Raw genomic sequence first — 22,903 nt, 5'->3', positions numbered from 1 at the left:
AGGTGTTTGTTGGCTGATGTTTTGGTGAGTGACTAATGAGACACTGAATAAATTCTACCAGAAACTTAATTTTTATCTTCTATTTTCCTGAAGTTTTACTTCTATATACATTCATACATCAATTAACATTCGTGACACAGCCTTTAGCGATTTGAAGGTAAACGGTCTGCACTTTGGAGCGGCTGTAGCTCAGGAGGAAGAGCAGTCCGGAAGGTCGGTGGTTCGACTCTGGCTTCGCCTACATGTCGAAGTGTCCTTGGACACGACACTGAACCCCACGTTGCTCCCCCAGTGTATCATTGGGGGTATGAATGTGTGTGAATGCTTAGAAAGCACGTAGTTATGTGTATCTTAAGACGTGCTGTATGAGAGTGTGTGAATGGGGTGAATGCGTGGTCAGTTAGACTAGAAAAGCGCTATACAAGTACCATTTACTTCAGTTTGCAGTGTTTGATTCTGGGAATGTTCACATCTGTGTGTAGTCACTTAAATCTGCTTTGTATGTTGTCAGTCAGGAGACACCCAAAGAGATATTTTGATGACCAAGCCAGGGGTATATTAAGACTTCATTGGACTTGTATTCTCAAGTAGCATGCCACTGTACTGAAGAGCAAACAGTTTTCTATCTTTGGACTGTGGACTTTGGACTGTACCACTTAATGTCCATGTTTTCCATCTTTTTGTACATTTTATTCTTCTCTCGCACACTCGCATGAACAAGAATGACAGAGCAAATGAAGAGCTTTGTATCCTCTTAAAGTATCTTAATATCTTATTGCATTTCATATGTTATTGTGCTTTGGTGTGTTTGTTGTTTACCGTCTGCCTGTGGCTCCAATGTCAAACTTAGACACTTCCGCTTCTATTCACTGGATGATCGATCAGTGGAGCTCCTAGCCTTTTGCTCAAGGATATGTCTTGGTCCAGTGTCATTCAGGAATCTACTCTTGTGTACAAAAGCCATTTACAGAAAAGTTGGTGAAGGAAGAGGTGAAGAAAGACAGAAGAGTTTCAATAAGTAACCCTGTTTTTGAATATTCTACAACCAGCAGACAAATTAGTGACAGGTGAGCGTATTAGGATTGGTTTTAAAGGGAGCACCATGCCAGAATGATTACTATAGCTACTTGGGCTTGGGAGTGGCTTGAAAGACATTTTCTTTCACCACAGTCCATTGATTCATCCAGAAATGCAAGCTGAAACTTCATGACACAAGGAGAAAGCCATATATGAACTTTGCGCTGAAATGCTGCCTGACTGTTCTGCGCCTATAAGTTTTCTTTAGACTCCCTGAATCTGAAAATTCATCTCAGGTGAGCATTTGACAGTGGATGTGCGTTCTGTGGTCCGATGAGTCCAATGTTTCAGCTGCCTTTGGAATCTAGTTCTACCAAAGATTAGAAAAAGCTCTTATCAACAAAAAGGTGCAGAGGTGTTTGTGTTTATATAGGGGTGCATATTGGAATTTGGAGAGGTCCAAGAGGTCTGTGGTTTGCAGAATAATGCCAGGCTTCATTCTGCAAGACTTAACAACAACAACAACCGCGTGGCCTCATAGACACATAGCGTGTTCATTACTGGTCTGTATGCAGTCGAGATCTATCACCCATTGGAAATAGATGCTGATCACGAAGTGGAGAAACAGATGGCAATATCAACTGTAGACTTTTGAGCAGCTGAAATCTTGTGTTCAGCAAAATGTATTCACAGATTCATCTGCAAAACTGCAACAACTATCCTCTGTTCCCAGGTGATTAAAAAAGTATATGTAAATGGTTCAGGGATGTAACACTTTACATCAAGCTTTTTTGTGTGCTGTTGGCATTGAATGCTAGATTTGTTTACATTTTCCAAATATGATACAGTTGGCCAATAAAGACACTGAGAATATTTTATAATTTGTGTTTGTTAGATAAAGATTTAAAAAATTAAGAAATTACAGATTTAATTTTGTTGCATTTGTTTTAACCTTCACAATTTTTGTGGATTTGTAATATTCAGTTCACATTTAATTTGAAATAATTTGGCCTAAAACCAAATTTGATTTAATAAAGTCCAGGGATCACGCCTCAGGTCACCTGCTCTAAGTGAGCAAGATGGCGATAGACAAAAGCGAAACTTGAGACTTCAAAACAGTAACCCATAAATCGGACAGTGATGTCATAGTGGCTGGGTCTATTATTTGCGTGGTTACAGGTGAGGTATTTAGTAGATGTTTTCACACACAAACACGGGATTTTAAAAGTGTCTGTGGGTCTTAGCTTGTTCTGTCCTATTTTGAAATTACAGAGGTGAATCTCAATTAATGTAGCTGTTATTGACTGTGATTGATGAAAAAGACCACAGAGAATATGAAATTAATTGATTTATTTTTGAAAAAAGTTGATCAGTCTTACATTTATAACTCATAAGTCCACATAAATGATGGCAGACTTTTTAAACCAATATTAATTCCTATCAAGGACAGCTTTTAGTATGCCAGTATTTCAGCTAATGATCAGACCACTCTTTTCACAACAGTAATGCAGCTTAGTATCCTGAAAAAAAAACAAAAAAAACCAAAACTAATCCTCATTTCATTTTTCTCCCGTCCAAGTGATATCCTATATCTCTCCCATTTATGAATTCCCACCAAAGTGTCAGACGGCAGGCGGGGGCTTTCCTGGCATTTGAAGATTTTCGATAAAGGTATGTGGCGAACTGAAAGTTACCTGCCGCCCCATATTGCATTCCAGTGGATGCTTTAACTGTGAGAAACAGTGTGTCCTCTGTCCTCTGTCTCTTGGGAGGCCTATCATTTCACTCCAACCTGCTCGCACTGACCTGCAGCAGAACATGACCCTCTCTGTATGTTCTTCTGTGGAGAGGTGCGCAGTGTGTGCTTGACCCAGGAGCGTACTGTGTTGCCTCAGCATGTTTAACCCTTGTCATTTTACCTTTAAATATCGATGCACTTGGGAATTCAACCTTGTGGATATTTCTGAGCTTTTATGCCAGAGGAGCAGAATTAAAAGTGATGAATAGTTGAGCTGTTCCATATATGACAATCTGAGTAAAATGTTTTTCACAGATTCTATGTACAGTATTAAGAGAATCATGTGTTCATATGAATATGTGATTAGTGCATGATAGCAATTTCACTATCATCACAGAATCACAGAATTTGTCTGTGCCGACATTGTAAACCCATCAAGGACATGTTCTTTAATTGCCATTTTTATATTTTACATCAACAGTCCTCCCAGTAATGTAATGATACGTGGCTAAGATGCATGTATTATGGTAATAAGAAGAAGGACAACCTGGCCTCACAGAAATCGACTAAATGAACAAAGCCTCTGGACATATATTGTAGAATGTTCTTTACTCAATTACGATCTGATAACATGAAAAGTGACAGACTTCTCTTCCTTTGACTTTGAGAATTTGTTCATCTTAAGTCAACAGCAAACATGGACTTTAAGGTTTTTGTCTGTTTCAGGAGTCAGACTTTCTTTGTAATGCGTTATGGTCTGAGGATATGTGAATCAGATGAGCAGCTATTTCTTTTCCAAATAGCCTTTTTAAGACATTACTGATTCAGTGATGCATAACGTAGCCTGCAAAGCCTCTGGAACAAGTAGATAAAGGGATACAAAAGGCTTCCATTGAGCCCTTTAAGTGTCTTTAATTCACTTGACTAAGCAGAGTGGATAGAATGGCAGTCAGAATGATAGATTTAGGCATAGAGCAACTGTATCTTCCCTTCAGTCACATTTCTGTCCCTTTTTTTGTCTTTACCGCCACCTCAACCCAAGACCTAGTGGCATCAGTAGTACAAAATACACCCTGTTTAGTCCTATGTCATCCAACTTCTATGGCTTTATTTATCCATGAATGTTGGCTTTATCCTCCAGTTTTGTTGATATTTCTCTACATGTGAGAGGGATTTTCTTGTCTTCTCCCTAATACTTGGCAAGGCAACGAGGCATTTGCTCTTGGCAACGTTCAAATCCCACAAAGTCTCACTCTAGGGGCTTTTGTAGCCATTCATAAAACTTCCGAGTGATGGACAGGGAGCTCAGCTCTCCCAGGTTCCGTTCCTTTCTGTTCAAAATGTGTCTTTTGTTGATATCTGTGGCTCCTCTCTTCTCCTTGGGTCTTTTTCACCAAAGTCACAGGGCTCCGATGGTAATTACTGTGACAGTGGAGCAGAAGTTAGGCTGGGCTAACAAGTCGCCCAATCATGTTTTCATCATCAGGAGAATGTTTTTCTTTGGGGACGTAATAAATCTCCCCTTTGACATGCTACATTTACTCTGAATACACACAGGAAGAAAGACCCCAGATTTTTTTTCCTGTTGCTACTTTGCACTAAGGCTTGTAACAAGCTGAGGCAGATCATTGTTGCTCATTCACCCTCACTGTTTTTTTAAAGGATAGGCTTGCACACTAAGACATTCCATTGTACAAGAATTTCATAGGTATTTACAAAGGAATGTGGCGTTTTAGTGGACTGTGAAGGAGACACAAGTTGTATTATGAAATGGATCCATAAAGTGTTCAGTGAACCTTAACTGGAAAAATAATACTTGTGCTGTCGGGGCAGTGATCAAGACAATTAAATAGTGAACACATTTCTAATCATTACTAGTTTCAGCATTTATTTTTTAACATCAAAATTCTTCTTTATCCATGTCATTGAATAAAAATAGCTTTTCTCTTTACTTGCATGATGGCTCTCAGTGTCTCCAGGTTCCGAGATGCAACATAAGAGCAAGTGATTGCTTATTATTATTAGTAGAACAGAAGAAACCACATGGCATTCTATTTAGAAAAAGAAGAAAAAAACCGCACATTTACCACGTTGCTGTTCTCATTCCTGTTAATCAGACAAATTGTGTCTCACCCTGTGCACCGTGGAAAGGAATCTTTAATTAAATCACGCTCTTGAGCACAGTGTGGCATGTGTTGCATGCTCCTTTAAGCCTACACAAGCCGCACTGACATGCCACACATTTATATCATATGTGCTGTTTATTTAACCCCAATGTTAAGTTCACTAAAGCTGAGCGTATCCTGATTTAAAAAAAAAAAAAAATAATAATTTTTTTGTTATGTAGAGTAAGGTGATGAAATTATTCTTACATAGGATTGGATTTTGTCTACTGATATACATCTATTTTTTTTCATTCCTGTTTTACTTATTCTAATCCTCCCTGTTATTCTTCTGGTAGCATTTGTCCATTGCACGCACTTCTGTATGGATGGAAATGAACTGCGTTCAAGGGCATAATAGATTGTGATCACATGATACATTTTGGTTTAGTCGTTTTAGTAAAAATCTCTGCATCTGCAGTGTCTGCATTGTTGATTGTCAGCTTGTATTTAATAAATGCGGAAAATAAGTGGGGGAAATTCTGTGTGTTTTCAAAGTTTCTAGAATAGAATAGAAAAACACTTTATTCATCTCCTAGTGGAGAGAAATTAAAAACAAGGACAGGATCAACATTGTTTAGATGAGTCACACTCCTTATGTTTAATGACAAAAGTGGTTAATGTTAGTGGTAAATTATGCCTGTTTATAGTGGATGTCAGTTTCTCTGTTCAAACAGTGATGCAAATTACAACCACTAGCAACATTCATTTTAACGTCACTCAATGGTGAAACGTTTTGAAAAAATTGCTTTGCATATGCTTTGTAAGTGAGTAGAGATCTTGCTTCTGTGAGATGCACACTAAATTAGTCTTAAAATGGGCTATAACTTTGAAATGATATCTGTGTAAAATAGTCACTTTATATTGATGTGGGACAAAGACATGGGACTTTGAAAAAAAAAATCTATGATCAGAGATGATCAACAATTTGGAATGAATTAGTATAAGAGCCTAAAAGTCTTTGTTGTTAGTAGAGACCGAGTTTCTTTGGTTTTGCATTTACTTTCCCAGACAGCAAGAATGAGATATTGGATTTCCTTAATTGAGGGGTTTACCCTTTAATCCCACTTTACTTTACATTACAGTAGTCACAGGCAGTCTGAAAATATAATCTTCTGCATCTTTGCCTGCTGCATGCCTGTCTGCCTTGGCAGCTCTGTGGCATAACTCTGAAAATAGCCTGAAAGCCTCCACATCATTCTGTTGTGTTCATAGGGTTTGAGTATCAGCTCTCACTACAGGCTAATATTTCTTTGGATATGCAAGTAATATAGTACTTGTTGACATGACACAGGAGATTCGTGGTTGCATAACAAGGTGAAATGTTTATTCATTAACTGGCTAGTTTTATGTTGACTGATTTCTATTGTTAACATTTATTTTGTTCATTATAATGAACCCCTTTTTCAGAGAAAACAATCATGGATTTAACAGTCTACAGTCAGATAAAATGCCATAGGACTGTATTAGTTGGAGCACAAGTTGTTTTAATGGCTGCTTTATCTATGAACAGCTCATTTCACTGCAACACTGTTACATATCTTTTCACAAGATAACATTTCTTCCCCTGTACTTTCACTTTTGTGGCACATTCCTGAGATATCTTTGTTATTTGGTGCAATTGTCTTATATTACTGCTAAGCCCTAACATGGCCACGCCTTAACACGTGTATTCTTACATTTAGAACGTGAGATTAGTTCTTGGCATGTCAGGGTATTTTATGGAATTAAATGTTGGGCTGCTGAGGCTCAGGGTCCCTAGGGGTGCTCTCAGGGTGCTCTAAAACAGACCTGAAATAGCTTTAATCAGATAATTGCAAGAAATATGAACTTGTGTAAAAACTTTCAGTGACACATTTTTGCCTCCTAACCAGTAGTCCACAGGCATTTTCAAATAATTATTACATCTCTCAGTCAGTACTCTAGTTGACTGGTATTCTGATAAATACCAAACATCAATGGTTCATTTGACAGGTGCTGAGATTTCTGCCATTTTGATACTTTTTACTTACTCAGAGATGGAGGATATTGACGGAAACAACGTAACAGACTTGTTCAATTATACGTTGAATGCCACTATCATCAGAGTTTAACAGGTATAGACTGTGAAATTTGGATAAAATCTATTTCTCAAGCACTCTCTGATCTGTAATGAATATGTTTGTTAAAATGTCCACAATTTATTGTGTCACAAAAAGATAGCAATTTATCCCTCAGCTGTTATTTTCTGTCGTGCTTGTGCTTGTGTTACGACGGACTTGTGAAGCATGAATGTAAAAACATCTATGATGTAACTATGTATATTATTCTAACATGCAAACTGTATTTTTAATATGTAGACCTAACAATATAGATGAATTTGAACCCTAATCATTTGCAGGTGAGTTTTGCAGAAAAGTGACAATTGTTATTTGGAGGAAAGTAAAAAATTACATTGACTGTTAAAAACGTTGCAGGTCACTGGTCTCAAACCAGTGATTTCTTGTACAAAAGTGTTCACAGTCTCAGAATTGTCTCTATATTTGCACCTCCTGCTATTCCCCCTTTCTACCCTGTAGATGTCTATGGTCGAGTCAACACTAGCATGACATGGAATATGGGCGTCAACAACGCAACATGTCTTAGGACGTCGAGATGCTGATGAATAGAAACTTAAGCTACATCTAAGTAGGGAACAATGAGTGTGACTGTAATAACTTTTTCTGTCATAAGATCAGGTTGGTGTAGAGGTGTGTAAAGTAATACTCTAAAATGAAGTCTAAAGGGTTTTTAGGACACAGACCAAATCTCAACAGGCCTAGGGATAAATAGAACTAATTTAAAGTATGAACACCATCATTATCAATCAGCGAACGAGCAGCAGTCACAGAGATTCCATGCAAGCCATTTTTTATGTATTTTCCAGTTGACTTTCTAAATTAAATTATTTTATGTCTCATTATGCTTTTTGGGGGACATCTCCTGTTCTTGTCCCAGATTAATAGAGTGATAACACTTGAGATGCTTCGTGTTGCCTCGACTAAGATCCTGCTGTTAGACTTTGCTATTATACATTGAATTATCCAACTTAAATAATGGTCATACTGTAAGCACCACAGATAGTTTGCTACAATACAAGTCTGGTCAAGTCTGTAACACTGCCCATCAAGATTTCTGAAACTTGTTTGTGCCACATGATGTCAGAGACTGGCCAAACATTTGAACACTACAACTCTTTTATCTGCCTGAAAGGACCACGTGACAGTGTTTGCTCTGTGTCTGGGTGGGTCTCTTGCCATTCTGTCCCAAGTCAAAATGGGAAAAAGAAGAAGACAGCCAGTAAACAGGGAAGACATTTCCTCTTTCAGCCTGTGCACTGTAGCACTGTTTTTTTTTTCTGAAAGATGTTTTGTAAAGTTACAACCCAGGATTTTCATAATTCTGTGCTTTCTAACCAGCAGATGGGGGCATTGCCATTTACTTTTACTCTTCCTTAAATTGTAATTTACTCAAAAAATTGCACTCAGATGCCCTTGAATTTAAAAGGAATGATAATTAATGCGTCATACTGATAGTATCTGATCATTTCCATGTGTACTACAAAAAATGTAATAATCTGCTGCACCTGGACTGTGTGGATGTGATCTCATGAGATTTCATTTTCTGTATTATGCTAAATTTTGACTGATGCACAGGAGTGCATCATTTTTCCAACTGATTGGAGCTCAGACCAAAACAAATAAAAAATTATTTGAACGTTTTCTTACAGTTGTTTGATGAACGTTTAAGGTTAACAATCTAACAAAGAAAAAAAGTTAAGACTTTTAAATACTTTTTCTTTTCTTATTTGAGTCGGAGGGACATTCAGTAATAACTTTTCTTTGTAACCTTTTTTTCCCAGGGGGCTGAAACATGACCATAAATGCTAAATGAGTGTGAGTATTGTGATCGTGCAAGTCTGTTATGTGACTAAGTGATTAATGTGTCATGTTCCCCTTTAAAAAATTAAATGTCACTTAGTTACAAAAATCTAGCCAAGGAGAATCCTTTTTTTCCCAGACGCATTGAACCATTCCAATGTAAACACTGTTAACAGGTACCATGCCATGGTGATGGCTGTGCGATGTGCCATAGCTCTCCTGAAGCAATGTCTGTTTATGAGAAGTTAATTCAATTAAAGCAGACAAAAGGCCACTGGCACCAGTAAAGTTTGGGTGAAATGTGAAGCCATGCGATGGACACACACGCAGTCTTGTGGCCAGTCAAGCATGATTTACGTTTGCATAATTCCTTGCTTTGGGGCAGACTCACCATCGCCATGGGTTACATTGGGTGCTGTGAAGAAATGCAGCTCTGTGTTTAGTGGGTCTATCTTGCCTTAAGCTGACAGGCGGGGCGTCCACATCACCACCACACACAGAGAAATGCATGGACCTACATATGCATTACTGTATGTGCAAAATCTGCTTCCTGAGAGTGATAATTTACCTCAAATCCATTTTTTTCAATCTTAATCTTCATATGAAAGTTATGATTTCAATCTAATTTCAGTAGATTTTTTTTGACTGAAAATGCAGCTACCAAGATGCCAATTTATAGCATTTGTCCACCACGAAAGAGCTCTTGGACTCATCTCTCAGCATCAGTTAAGACCAAAGTAGGGATAGACTAACAATCTACAATCCAGTATAATTTAAATTTCCTACAGATGTAGTGCAGCTCATGTGGTCACATGACCAGTTGTGCAGCTGGCTGCCTGGTTTCAAAGAGTATACCTTCAGCTCAAAGCTAAACACTTTTAACTTTCTAAACACGTTTTTGTCAAATTCTAAAAGATCTGCCCAAAGTGATAAGCAGATTGTGGCAATAAAGACTGTTTACAATGAGGTCATCAAATCGCCCAACTCTAGGCCCAAACTGCATTTTTTCAGAGGCAGGAAGAATAGAAAAAAACTGTCAGAAATCTAAAATTGTGTCAAGACTTGCAGGAAAACACACAGCAACAGTAAACAAAAAGAAAGAATCTAAGCTGAAAAAGATGGGATTATCCAACTGCCTAAAAGATCAATGTGATCCTTTTAAAGACAATTTGTCAGATGGTTTCTTTATGTGTACTTTGAATAAAAAGTTTGCTCACACCTCTAATAGTATAGTAATAACACTGTTCAAAGTTACTTGATCTGTTTAAGCCATTTTATCCATGCTTCACTATTACTTCATATTAGCTTTTTTTTTTTTTTACTACAAACTGAGTTATAATATCCCTTGTTTGTGCTTTAACTATTGACATTTGATGTTCATAAATATGACACCTTGATTAAGATGTGACTCTTGGGAAAAAAACAACACACTTTTAAATGAGTCCACATGTGCACAAAATCCACAAATTTTTCAGGATTGTAATTTGGCTTTTCATTAGTAACAACTACATAGCACTATGCAGTATTGCATTTTGAAAAAATGTGTAGGATGCATAGACTTCAAGTACTCCCAAATAACTGTTTATCACACTAGTGATGCTGTCATATTTGTGAGCACACTGATAACATGTGTGAAAATGTATCCCTCAGGGCTCATCTCAAGTAGCAGTGCTGAGTTTACAGTCTAGGGTATAGCTTTAACCACCAAGGATGTGGCTCACTAACATTTACACAAATACATGTAATGTTTCCACCTGTAAATCAAACACTTTTGGGTTTTCTTCAAAAGACATGGCAATTCTGCTAAGATACCAGCAGAGGGCACTCTGCCATCATTTGTCATTGTAACAAGATAACAAAAGTTAACTTTTAAAACACTGAATCATTTTTACATAGTTTAATCAGACATTGCAAGTGTGAGGGCATACAGCATGCAGTCCCAGTTTAAACCCATGTTTCTGTCTTGTCCCTAACACACATGGCAAGGAGGAATTGCTCACACAACTCACATTTCAGCCACTCCTCTTGGCAGCAGTGTTCACAGAGGCCTCACTCATGGCTTAACACTTTGAGGAGCAATGACAATCGGCCAGAAAGTAACCCCCCCATGTTAAAACCTAAGAACACAATGTAGACTTTGATCTGTCAGAAGGGGGGTTTAGAGAGGCTTTGGGAAGAATGAATCCTATATGGTTTCAGTTCAGGGCTTCACATTGTTTACAATACAGACACAGTGAGGATCCATCTATCTACTTATACATGCACAGGCAGAAACACATTCTTAGTTTTCTTTTAGGAGTCAACAGTGGGAGTTGTCTCTTGTTTGTAGGACTCAGTAGGTTTTTACAAACATTAGTTCAATCTGTTAGAATTCTGAGTGTTTCCATGTGAATGTCACAAGGATTGAAACATTTTTTTCATGCTCAGATAAAGTTTAATGTGTTGTTAAACTTGGGTTATACCCCCAAGTTCGTGATAGTTTTGGTGTGTGCTATTACGCAATTCTTTGAAACCACTTAGAGGAACCACTACTGTGTTTCATCACCAGCAAAGTCAGCAGCAAAGTTCTTCAAAACCTTGTAAAAGTCATGTTGAGAATAGAAAAGCAAGCTGGAGGGATGTTAATGTCCCATGCAATTCCTGCTGCTCACCGTCTGCACGCTCTGCTTTTTAAAATCCCTTCCTCATTCACAGTGAAGGGGCAATGAATCTGTGAGGTCTGAGGTGGATTCCATCAAAGGACTGTTAAAAAAATAACTAGGGAAGTGTGAGTTACTTGGTTATATGGGGAGATTGTACCAAAGGGGAGAGCTCTTCACTTCAGCTGTCAGTGAGCAGTGTGTTAATTCATTTGTCTGGAAGAGTTTTCTCCCTTCTTTTAAAAGTAAACACAGTTCCAGGTCTAATTTATTGAAGCTTATTAGCATTGTAAGTTAAATCTAGATTAATTTATTAGAGAGGCCCTTTTGAACTGTCGTTAGGGAGACCATTTGACAGTTTGAACAAAACAAAAAGAAAAGAAAAATAACAAACTGTTGTGAAACTGCGTTGTATATGTATTCGACATGTAAACAAATTGAACTGAATTAATTTTATAAAAGAAGATTTGTAGTGCTAGTAGATGCAAAATTACATTTGACTATGTTTTTTTTCCAAACAAAAGCTATTCTTCCTGAGGTCTTTTCAAATCCATCTGTGACAAATAATACATACTTATTACATTACACCAAAAATAAATAAGAAAACATATACTTAATACATACACATACAAACAAAACATATACAACAAACACCAAACCTAAACACTACCACCTCCAACAATGAATCATTATACAAAGATTACACAAAGATACCCAGACCCACTTTACACTAATGGTCAAAATTAATATCTGAATAATAATCTCTTAGTTTCATTTTAAAACTGACCATGTTTCTTTGTTGTGTGACATATTTCGAGAGGTCATTCCACTCCTTCATAGCTCTATATAATACTGTACATTGAGAAAGAGCCCTTGGTAAAATAAAATAACCTCTAGCAGCATGTCGAGTAGTATAATTATGTAGGTCTGAACTAAAAGATGATTTTCTATATAAAATATATGGCATTTTTGTTGTTATAATGTTTCTAAGAAATACCATCAACAGATACAACAATCAATGCTTAACATCCAGCCAACAAAGACTTGCATGCATTTTATGAATATTCGACCTTCTTTCACAAGTAAGTGCAACGCATGTAGCTTTGTTTTGTATAAGTTGCAGTTTTCTTATGTTGGCTAGTGATGTATTGGACCAAACAACTGTACAATAATCCATAAGTGACAAAACCAGTGCTTGAATAACTTGTTTAGAAATTTGTGTTGTTAAATACTTAGAGCATCTCCTAATCATGGAGAGCATGTTTCCAATTTTGGTTATTATTCCCCTAATATGCATATCACATGATAGTGTGTGATCTATGATAATTCCTAATAATTTTACCTCTTTCAACTGTGTAATTATTTGATTGTTAATCTTAACATGAAGATCTGGGTTTGAACGTAATAAATAGTTTGATCCAATAACCATAGTAGTTGTCTTTAACACGTTCAAAATCAATCCATTGGAATTAACCCATTCAGAAACCAACTTAATTTCTTTGTTTAGGTTTCTATTTAATTCATCAATGGTTTCTTCAGCACAATAAATTGTTGTATCATCGGCATACATTGTAATGCGAGCTGTCTTTAATACCAAAGGAAATTTATCAGTAAAAATGGAATACAAAAGAGGTCCAAGACAACTTCCTTGAGGTACTCCATGTTTAACTTGTTTTTAGGTCTGACTCACTTCCATTAAAATAAACCATCTGCCATCTTTCATTCAAATAACTTTTAACAAATAACAAGGCTGATGATGAAAATCCATACTGTCTTAGTTTTGCCAAAAATATAATAATTGTAGTTACAGTAATGAAAAAGAAAGTACACTAGTTTATTTCTAAGGTTTTACTCATATAGACATAATATAGAAAAATAATTTGGTCCTTTCCATGTCTTCAAACTCAGGTGAAAATCAACTGACGGCACATTGCTCTGTTTAATTGTTTATTTTACATAAACAAAGCCAAAATGCTGAAGTAGTATGTGAGAAATTACAAGTCCAATTCTTGTTGGGATGCTGTGTAAAATGTAATTAAGAGCATAATACAATGATTATCAAGTCTCTTAAACCAGTATTTTTGTCCACATAGAAATCGTATCAAATGTTGAAAATAGGAATTACTATGAATTTGATGGCATCAACTTGCCGAAAGTTGAGATAGGGGCAACAAAACACTTGAAAGGTAAGTGGTTATAAAAAGAAACAGTTGGAAAGACATGTTGCAACTATTTAGGTTGATATGTCTCGTGATTTGGTCTTGAAAAAAGCACCTTAAAGAGGCAGAATCTCACAGAAGAAAAGGTGGTCAGCAATGTAGCAAACTGTGAGCATTTTCAGAATAATTCTCCTCAATGAAAAATTTTGAAGACTGACTATTCTGCCATCTAATGTACATGATATCACAACATTCAGATGATCTGGAGACATTAAAAAAGGCATGATTATGTCATGGAAGTCCCTGGATGGCCTCAGAAATCACTGTCTGTGAACAAAGTTCACTGTGCCATCTACAAGTTCAAGTTAATGCGTAATAATGCAAAGAAAAAGCCATATGTGAACATGATCGAGAACTGTAGCATTCTTTTCTTGGCCAAAGCTCATTATTTTTGGAAATCATGAATGTTGCATCTTCCAAACTGAAGAGTAGAGGGACCATTTGGCTTGTTATCAGCACTCAGTCCAAATACCTGCATTTCCGATAATATGGGGGTGCATTAGTGCCTATGAAACTGGCAGCTTGCACATCTGGAAAGGCACTCTCAGTGCTGAAAGGTATATACAGCTTTAAAGAGGAACATATGCTCATTGACTGGCCTGCCTCCAGTCAAGACCTTTCACCAATTAAAAACATTTGGCGCATCATGAAATGCAAAATACAACAATGAAGACAGGACTGTTGAGCAGCTAGAATTCTATATCAGACACGAATGAGCCAACATTTCTCTTCAAAGGTTCAGTAGCTGGTCTCCTTAGATTCCAGATTTTTACAGACTCTTTGATAAATTCCTCCGCCGCTACGTATGATAAAATCCTTTGATACAGACTTAAGACGTCATTTAAGTTGCACCTCAGCCTAATTTTTTCAGTCATGCCTCAATTTGATGTACAGTGTAACAGAATTTGTCTGTGGTAGAGATGTCATGTTTTTGTGATTTGCTTGATGTGAAAAGCCTTTGACAAAGTTCCTCTTACAAAGAACCAGAATTGGTTTAACAAAGACCAATGACAATCCATTTTCTGTTTTCATCTTACAAGTTGGTGGTGGCTAGTAGAAGAAACAAAAAAACTGCAGAAAACCAACAACAACTTCTGGCATTCTCACTTTCCATGTTATGATCTCCTGACACAGGCTTTCCATAGTGTGTGTGCGTGTGTTTCCTCTCTCCTCACTAACAATGGAGCGCAGGAAGTATGTCAGGATAAGGGCCAGACTGCTAGGCTCTCTTTTGTGAGTGCATCCAACTTTCAGGGACAATAACACAGTCTAGATAATCCCAGAAAAGATAGTTCAGATTTCTGCAAAGCTGTGGATTTGTGAAAAGGAATTACTGCTCCAGGTGTTTTCAAAGAAAATTCTGCGATGTCCCTCTGGCTGGTGAGTGCTGCTTCAACGTGTCTTTTTATGCTCTGAGTGGTCAGGGATTCCCTCCCACCTCATAGTCTGTCAAGTCTAACACTCAAAATGTCAAAGCGAGTGGTCTTGCCTCTTTAATGTAGCTAAAGGACAAGTTTTGTACATGTAATATTTTTCAAACATTTTCCAAAGAATGACATAGATTTGAGATTGATCTCTGAAAGTTTATGTATTTAAGAAAGCTATGACAATCTATTTGTTGATGGTGATTGATTTATGGCTTTATTAGGAAATCTTAATCCAGTTTTTAATCTAACCTGAACAGGTTTAGTAGTCATTGTACTGTGACTAAATTGATTTACGAATAAATTCCGATTGCTGAGAAGCAAACTAGCCTTTTGCAAACAAATAGTGTTGGTGTGCATATCTACAACTAAACAGTGAAATAATCCCGACGGATTCAGTAACGCTAGCTAAAAATGTGTCTTCTTTCCTTTAATACATTGCATTACTTGGCCATACCTCATATACTGTATGCGTGGACATTATTTGAACAACTGAAATTGACTGCCAGTGTCAGCTAGTCTACTAATGCTGGACACTGTAAAGAGAGTAAAGAGAGAAAGGACAAGATATGTGTGGTTTTTTGTGACACTGGACCTAAAATGAAATCCAGGTATACCTTCTTGTTGAGATTCGGAACCTCCTTGCTTGCCGTGCAAACTGTTACAGTCAGCTATTTTTTAGAAAAGTTTTTTTCCTAAGCCTGTGTACATTTATAGAAAAGTCACATGGACAGTGTTCTGTTAAATTTCTTTGGTGTAAATAGACAGTAGAATAATGTAAAAATGAAAATACACTTTAATAATTTTTTTAGAATACATTTTTAGTATCCTTGCAACATTTAACATAAGTGGGTGGTGTTTATAATTTACATATGTTGTTCATGTCTTTTCCAGTGTAGTTTGAATGTGCTGGTGTATATGAGACATGAATGGGATCACCGAGCTTTGTCCTTTGATATCCTGTAGAGCGTAGCATCCACTAGGTGAAGATGAAATACGCTTTTTGCACCATCTTTGTGTTCACTTGAAGGCAGTCTGTGCTTCATCTATTTACTTGCAGTTCTCTTTCTTCTTTCGCATCTTCTTTTGTTCTGTCCTCTGATACAGAACTATTTGGTCACTTAATGACTTTATGACTGTGCAGATGATTGTTTTACTATGACGAATGATGGTCAACAAATGGTACATTTCTAAATGCCTACGGTCATGTTAAAATAATAAATGTGAAAAAACTTATCAAGTCTGTCCACTTTCTTTCACTAAACAAAGAAGGGCATAAGTTGAACTACACCAGACTTTTCAAAATGTGCTACTGCATGATGTCCATTCCTGTGTTCTCCGGGCTTTAATGAGGCAGCCAATGATTTCTTAAAGGCCTTTGGTGTTTAGGGCAGAAATTTCTTCATCAAAGTTGAAACGATCACTGTGGTCTCTTTGTGTATGGCAAGTGCTTGCGTGGTTGATATTTCAGAAGCTCACACATACCCTTTGGACACTGTAATTTACTTTCCAACAAAGAATTATGTATTATTTTTAAATACTAACCCTTTTTTGTTGTAAACCTGCTTTTTATATCCTTTGACACATAATTTGAGAATCCCCCAGACTCCAGATAAGATTGTTAATTGTTTTATTGAATGTAAGCCCATGTGCGTACATTTATAAGGATCTGCAACAGTAGTTGGATTTTCATTGTTGTTTTTAATTTGTGTTTAAAAGATATGATTAAGAAAAATTCAATGTAGAAAGAAAAAAATCTAATGTTGTGCAGAAATGTTTATATGCTCTCTTGAGGTGTCTTTTTCCGTTTTTGAAGAAGACATGATGGTTTAGGAGGAATGCAACACAGACGCAAATCACATCTGATCTGGCAAAGATTAAAATGCCGTGACTCACCAGCCGTTTCTGGTCTGAGCCGGAGAGCAATAAACTCATGTGAATGACTCTCTCCCATATTTTAATACCCCAGATATTCTCAGTGATTAAAGTAACTTGCGATGAAGAGGTCTCGCCATTTTCCACTTGTGGATATTAACCACACTTGATGTTTTCTTCCTTGACATTTGTTTCTGGTTAGGACAACTACTTCTTCTACCGAATTACAACTACAACTAACTTAGCCTATACTTTGACCCTCTGGTGACTCTGCTGCCTAATTCAATTGTTTCAAATCAGTCAGTTGTAAAATTTGTCTGATTTAGGCTCTTGGATGGAAACTCAGCAATTATGGTAGTTGAGTCCTCATTGTCCTACATATATGAGGGTATTTTCTACATTTCACAGTCCATCCCACCTAATAAAGGAAAAAAAGAGGTTTTACTTTTAAAGCGTTGCAAACCATTTAATCCAAAATGATCTGTCCACTTTGCTAACTTTGGAGAAACAATTCAAATGTCCAAATTTTGCTGCTGCATAAAGAATCAGAAGCACGAGTATAGGTATGGGTTGAACTATTACTTGCCTGCACAGTGATTTTAAATTGATGTTTGAAGGTTTTTTGTTCTCTAAGCCTTCTTCTATCCAAAGAGGCTTTTGGTGAATTAGCTGCGATAGCTTTGCTCAAAACTGAAAAATTCTGTGGAATCGCCATTTCATCACTAATCCCCACATGAATTTGCCAAAACTGTTTCCATCTGCTGACTTAAGATAGGGGCAGAGTGCCATTGTTATGTACAACAATGAAATGAGCTTTCATATAATTCCCATTGGCTCTCTGCCATGTGGCTACACTTGCCAAGCTCTCAGTTAAAAAATGCCCTTGATCAATAGTAGGTGGAGCAGGAGATAATTGTAGAATTAATCACAACCAATTTGTTAGGGTCAGATACATGGAATGTAATATTGAAACAAATGGGTGTCCCATGCAAATGGAAACATTGGCGAATGGTTTTCTCCATTTTAATTTTGTTCTGACTTGTTTTGCTGCAGTGATAACGAACAGATCTAACAGTCCTTTAAATCAGCCATGTTTATATTCTGTATAAACAGATGCATGATGTCATTCAGGCACTGTCAAACAAGGTCTCTCTAATACTGAGAGCTGACATGCATGTAAAATATGGAATGAGTGCAAGCACAGAGTTCCATTAGTCTGCAGTGAGCTGCAGCGCAGCACAGCATATGCACTTTGTGTTTGACAAAGGGGCTGTCATTCCCACTGTTATAGTTTACATGATTTCACTTCTCTGCAGAATGGTCAGGACTGATATTCTAAAAAAAGAACTTATACAACTTAAAATATTACCTTATTCTAAGACGACATCCAAGGCACAATTTACGCTATATTGATCATTTTGGAAGTCATCTGCATTTTACTAATAGAATCAAATTAAACTGATGAGTAGATGCCACCAGCTGTGGCTAAAACATCCCTGTCAACTTCCAATTAAAAGCATGACTGGCCACTTCCCTCCTTATTCTCAAAGGAACAATGACCCTTCACTCCCTAACATATTGTCCAATTTCCTAGAATGGATAACAGAGCTTGCCAGATTGAGATTTGAAACTAGCCCATTGTTTGCACTGCTGAGGGGCAGGAAGTGTACACAACATTGTCCCTGCACCTTCTTTGGAACCCTGTCCCTTTGCCAGTATTGTATAATCACCTTTAATGGTGATACACTGTGTAATGACTTTCTGCATGCAAGAACCAGATTATCTTCCATATGCTTCATAGATTGTCATTATGTAGGAAAGAGTATCTCAGTATAAAGGGGACATTTGCTGAATGCTCAATTTATGACTTTCAGAACGTTGTACCCTACACCAAATGACCTGCATTGGCGATGATAGCGGGAACCAATAGCATGTTGTAAATGTCTTATTGACTTCAAGAATGCATCCCTTGTTTGCTGACTGTATAATTATATATTCACTTTGTAAAGAAATGTCTGTGCTGCTTGAGTTAGCTTTTTTTGTGGTTAGAAAGCTAAATTAATTGTGTAAAATGGATCCAATATTTCCTGTGATGAAATTAACTTCTCCAGTCGTAATGAGGTGAAAACAAGATTGAGATTGTGCTCGTGATGAAGCTATACAGCTGGTTACTACTTTTTGAATATAAGTGGTAAAAGCACTATTGCAGGATAAACCCTATCTTTTTTTAATTAAAAAATGTATTAAAATCTGACGAAGTAAAAGCATAAATGTACTCACTTTTCCCATCAGATCTGCATACCAAAACAGATGGGTTAGATATGGTTCAGTCAAGTTTTCTTCCACACATTTTTAACAAGATATATTGATTAAAACGGTTCTCTATCAAACAGTGAGTAGGACCCAAATGAGTTAGCAGAGCAGTGGCTTTCATTCAAACATGTTGTGATTCCCAACAACTTGATGGGATTTTCTTTTTTTTTACATTTGAAGCAAGTTATGGAAAAATCTGACCAAAATAAAATGGTGGAAGCAGCAAGATATACACCTAAATAGGGCATAAGGCCTGTCTTACAGTATTTTCAATAAAAGTCACCGTCCTACCTAGTTACTAAGGAAATAAAAGTGGGAGCTGCAGACATCGACTTCTTTAATATATTTAGGGAATGCAATCTTTGCCAGAAAATAGAATGAAATGTTCTGGATAGGGCTGCACGGTGGTGTGGTGGTTAGCACCGTCACCTCACAACAAGAAGGTTCCTGGCTTCAAACCCGGCTTCCTCCTGCCGTCCAAACACATGCATTTTAGGTTCATTGGTGGGTCTAAATTGTCCCTAGGAATCAGTGGGAACGTGGATGGTTGTTTGTCTCGTTTGTCTCTGCGTGATGGACTGGTGACCTGTTCACAGTGTATCCTACCTCTCACCCAATGACAGCTGGGATGGGCTCCAGCCCTCTTGCGACCCTGAGTTGGATTTAACAGGTATAAAAAATGGATGGATGGATCCTCTATGTACATTCCCTGAGTTTATTTAATCAGAAATTGAGTCATACACTGAAGACATTTGGGTCTCTGGATTCTTAAAAATATAATTTGAGCCTTTTAAGCACTTTGCCTGCCACTTGGCTTGATTTCTGTCACTCATTCAGACCTCAGTTCGAGCACAACTCAGACTCGGAAGGCGTACAGGCCCAGAGGCTCCATAGAATGTTTATGATGTGTCTGGTCTGCCAATGCTTATTAGGGCCCCCCTTGACAGCTACAAATATACCAGCACACTCCACTGAGTACATCTATGACTTTAACTACTCTTATCTAGTATTTGTTCATTTTGTAACCTATCTTGACTAGCACATCTTTCTAAGCCTTTAACACTAAATAGGAAATCATGATCATCAGATGGAAAGGACTAAAATCATTTATTTTAAATGCTGAGAATATATTTACTCCAATTAACACATCAGATTATTTTTTTCTTTCTTTTTTTTCTTTCTACACTCAACAATATTATGCTGGCCCCCCTTTTCTACATAAATTGCATGCCCCCTCCTTTTTCCATCAATTTAAGTGCCTCATTCTAAACTAGAAGGCTCGGCCTGACCCATCTCACCACACCCACTTCTGTCTTCCCTCTCCTAATCCTATTTTATCTCATGCTTTGAATGGAAGATCCTGCAGCATTCGATGAAAAGAAGACGGTATGGAGGGATGCTGTTTGAAGGAAGGAGACATGTAGGTAGGAGCTCAGCTACTGGGGATTCTCCAGTGTGTGATAGCCTTGAAAAATGCACCTTCCCTTGACTCAGTTAAAAAGCCATCCCAGCATTCTGTCCAGGAGTCACTGCTAGAGTCTTTGTATCTCTGGGGACGTGTATTGAAGGACAGGCTATAGAGGGAGGGGAGGGACAGAGTGAGGTGCAGACAGCTGAGGACGTGAGGAGGCTTTCAGGAGAGAATGGGTGCACTTGGCTGGTGTCTCACCACATTCTTCAGTTGGGCAAAATATTTCTTCTACTGCATCTTCCCCTTTTGGAAATCGAGGAAAAGCCAGAACAAGGTACAGCTAACATCTACAATGTATTCAGTTTGAATGGAAAATGCTTTTAATGTTAGCTTTTTTAAATTGTCAATATTGTTCATGTACCTGTTTGCTGAATTCAGTGACTGCATTTTTTTTTCTGTTGCAACAAAGAAAACAAATTCCGCTTATTGTGTAGAACACAGCTACATGAACAGATTCAGAGAATACATTATGATGTACAGAGATCACTTGACTTCCAAATGCAAATAGGGCTAAAAAAAACAACATATCAAGAGCACATAGTTCTAATATGAGTTGTTCAAAATTCTCTTTTTTTTGGATACTTTCCTGTCATCAGACTTTCCATCCTGTTTGTTTATTCATAGTTTGTTTTCTTGTCTTCTTTGCTCCTTTTTATCATCTCATTGTTGAATTGTCTTCATCTCCTGCTCTGGCTGGACAATTTGTGGCATCTTACCTCAAATAACCAACCTTTAACAATAGTAGTTGAGGATAATATGCATGATTTTGTATTTTATTTTTCAGATTTTCTGAAAATTCTGCTAAAATCCAAAACATGCAGATGGAAACCCAGATTAAGTAATTTAGTCAGTTTGCCTAACTGAGATAACTCTAACAGCTGGATGTGACTCAGCGGCAGTGGTAATCCCCTCACTTTTTATCAAGCGCGGCCGTGTTGCTGATATATGGGTTTTTGACAGAAAATTATAGCCATAGTTTCTTGAAACTGTGTTCAGAGATGGCTCAGAGATGGCTCCAATCAAACCATGCTTAAGCCCAGGAAATGAGAGTGAAGATACTATTGGTTACTGGCACACACTCATTCGTTACTCACTTGTCTGCTTTTGACTCAATAGTATAAACATGGCTATTTATAGCAATTTTTTTTAATCCCTTGCACCACCATTATCACATACAAAGTTCAGTTTATCCATTGTTTGTTTTCTTGACTAAATGGCTGTAAAACAAATGACATTTTCATTATTTATTTCTAAATAGCAAATATTGGCAAAGCAAATATGAGGGACCTTATAGCTGCTTAACATCAGTATATTACCATTGTTATCATAAAGAGATGTAGCAACCCATCTACTAACATTTTGCTCAAAGCCGACTGATTCTCAGAGCTATTAGCATGGCTTCATAGATGACTTCAGTCTGTTCTTGGGCTGTAATTCCTTTATTAATTTCTGTCAGGACACTGCGTCAACTTTACTCTGACACTCGTGTGACAGGTAACCGATGACTCTGCACTACTGATTTGGGACGACCTGAGCAAGCATGTCACAGACTATCCCTGACATCACAAAACTTGGAACACCTACCCATTCATTGTGTGCAAGCTTTTGACTTCTGCTGTACATTTGGTTAGAAGTGTTGTCGCCACACAGCAGAGTAATTATAAAAAAACGATAGCTAGATGAATTAATTAAAGAATTGGCTCATACTGGAGGAGATTGACGATTATTTTTCCCTCTGGTTTAACTTTAATTAATCAGTGTAGCACTTGATATGACAAGTGAAAATGCAGTAACCCAATGAGTTATAGCCTCTAACAATGGATATATGAAAGGCTGTGATTAAGATCTCTTGCATGAATATATCCCCAAATGTCCCAACATTTCCATCTGCAGCTTCTAGATGACAGTGGAAATTTAATTTTTGTATGAGCTCAGCCAATGATCGCCTGACACAAGCACAGGAGGTATGACTGCCAGAGAGATAAGCACTTTCTGATGTACACACAGGCATAGATGGACACACAAACAACAGGATATTGCCAGGTTGACTTGACTTGGCACTTTTCCTGATGGGGGGTTTGTGCTGAATAACAAAGCCATTAATCCTCTAGATGTAGTTGTTAGGAAAGACACCTTCACAGCCAAA

The 22,903-nt window shown here is 37.4% G+C and overlaps 1 protein-coding gene across 5 annotated transcripts in view; it reads left to right on the top strand.

Moving 5' to 3' along the window:
• Window positions 1–22,903, top strand: part of tns1b (tensin 1b) — a 186,150-nt gene that overhangs the window by 4,226 nt on the left and 159,021 nt on the right. The window contains exon 1 of one of the 5 annotated variants that reach the window (XM_072397921.1): window positions 14,901–15,054. The exons of the other annotated variants lie outside the window; for them this stretch is intronic. Within the exon in view, the coding sequence (XP_072254022.1) occupies window positions 15,040–15,054 (15 nt within the window). The 5' untranslated portion in view covers window positions 14,901–15,039. Of the gene's footprint in view, window positions 1–14,900; window positions 15,055–22,903 lie in introns of those variants that run through there. 5 annotated transcript variants of the gene reach the window in all.

Source organism: Leuresthes tenuis, unplaced genomic scaffold, assembly GCF_036924035.1.
Source record: "Leuresthes tenuis unplaced genomic scaffold, fLeuTen1.0.hap1 SCAF_12, whole genome shotgun sequence".
NCBI classification, from domain to species: domain Eukaryota; kingdom Metazoa; phylum Chordata; class Actinopteri; order Atheriniformes; family Atherinopsidae; genus Leuresthes; species Leuresthes tenuis.
Note: the sequence above shows the minus strand (reverse complement) of the source record. Positions and strands in the feature narration are given on the sequence as shown.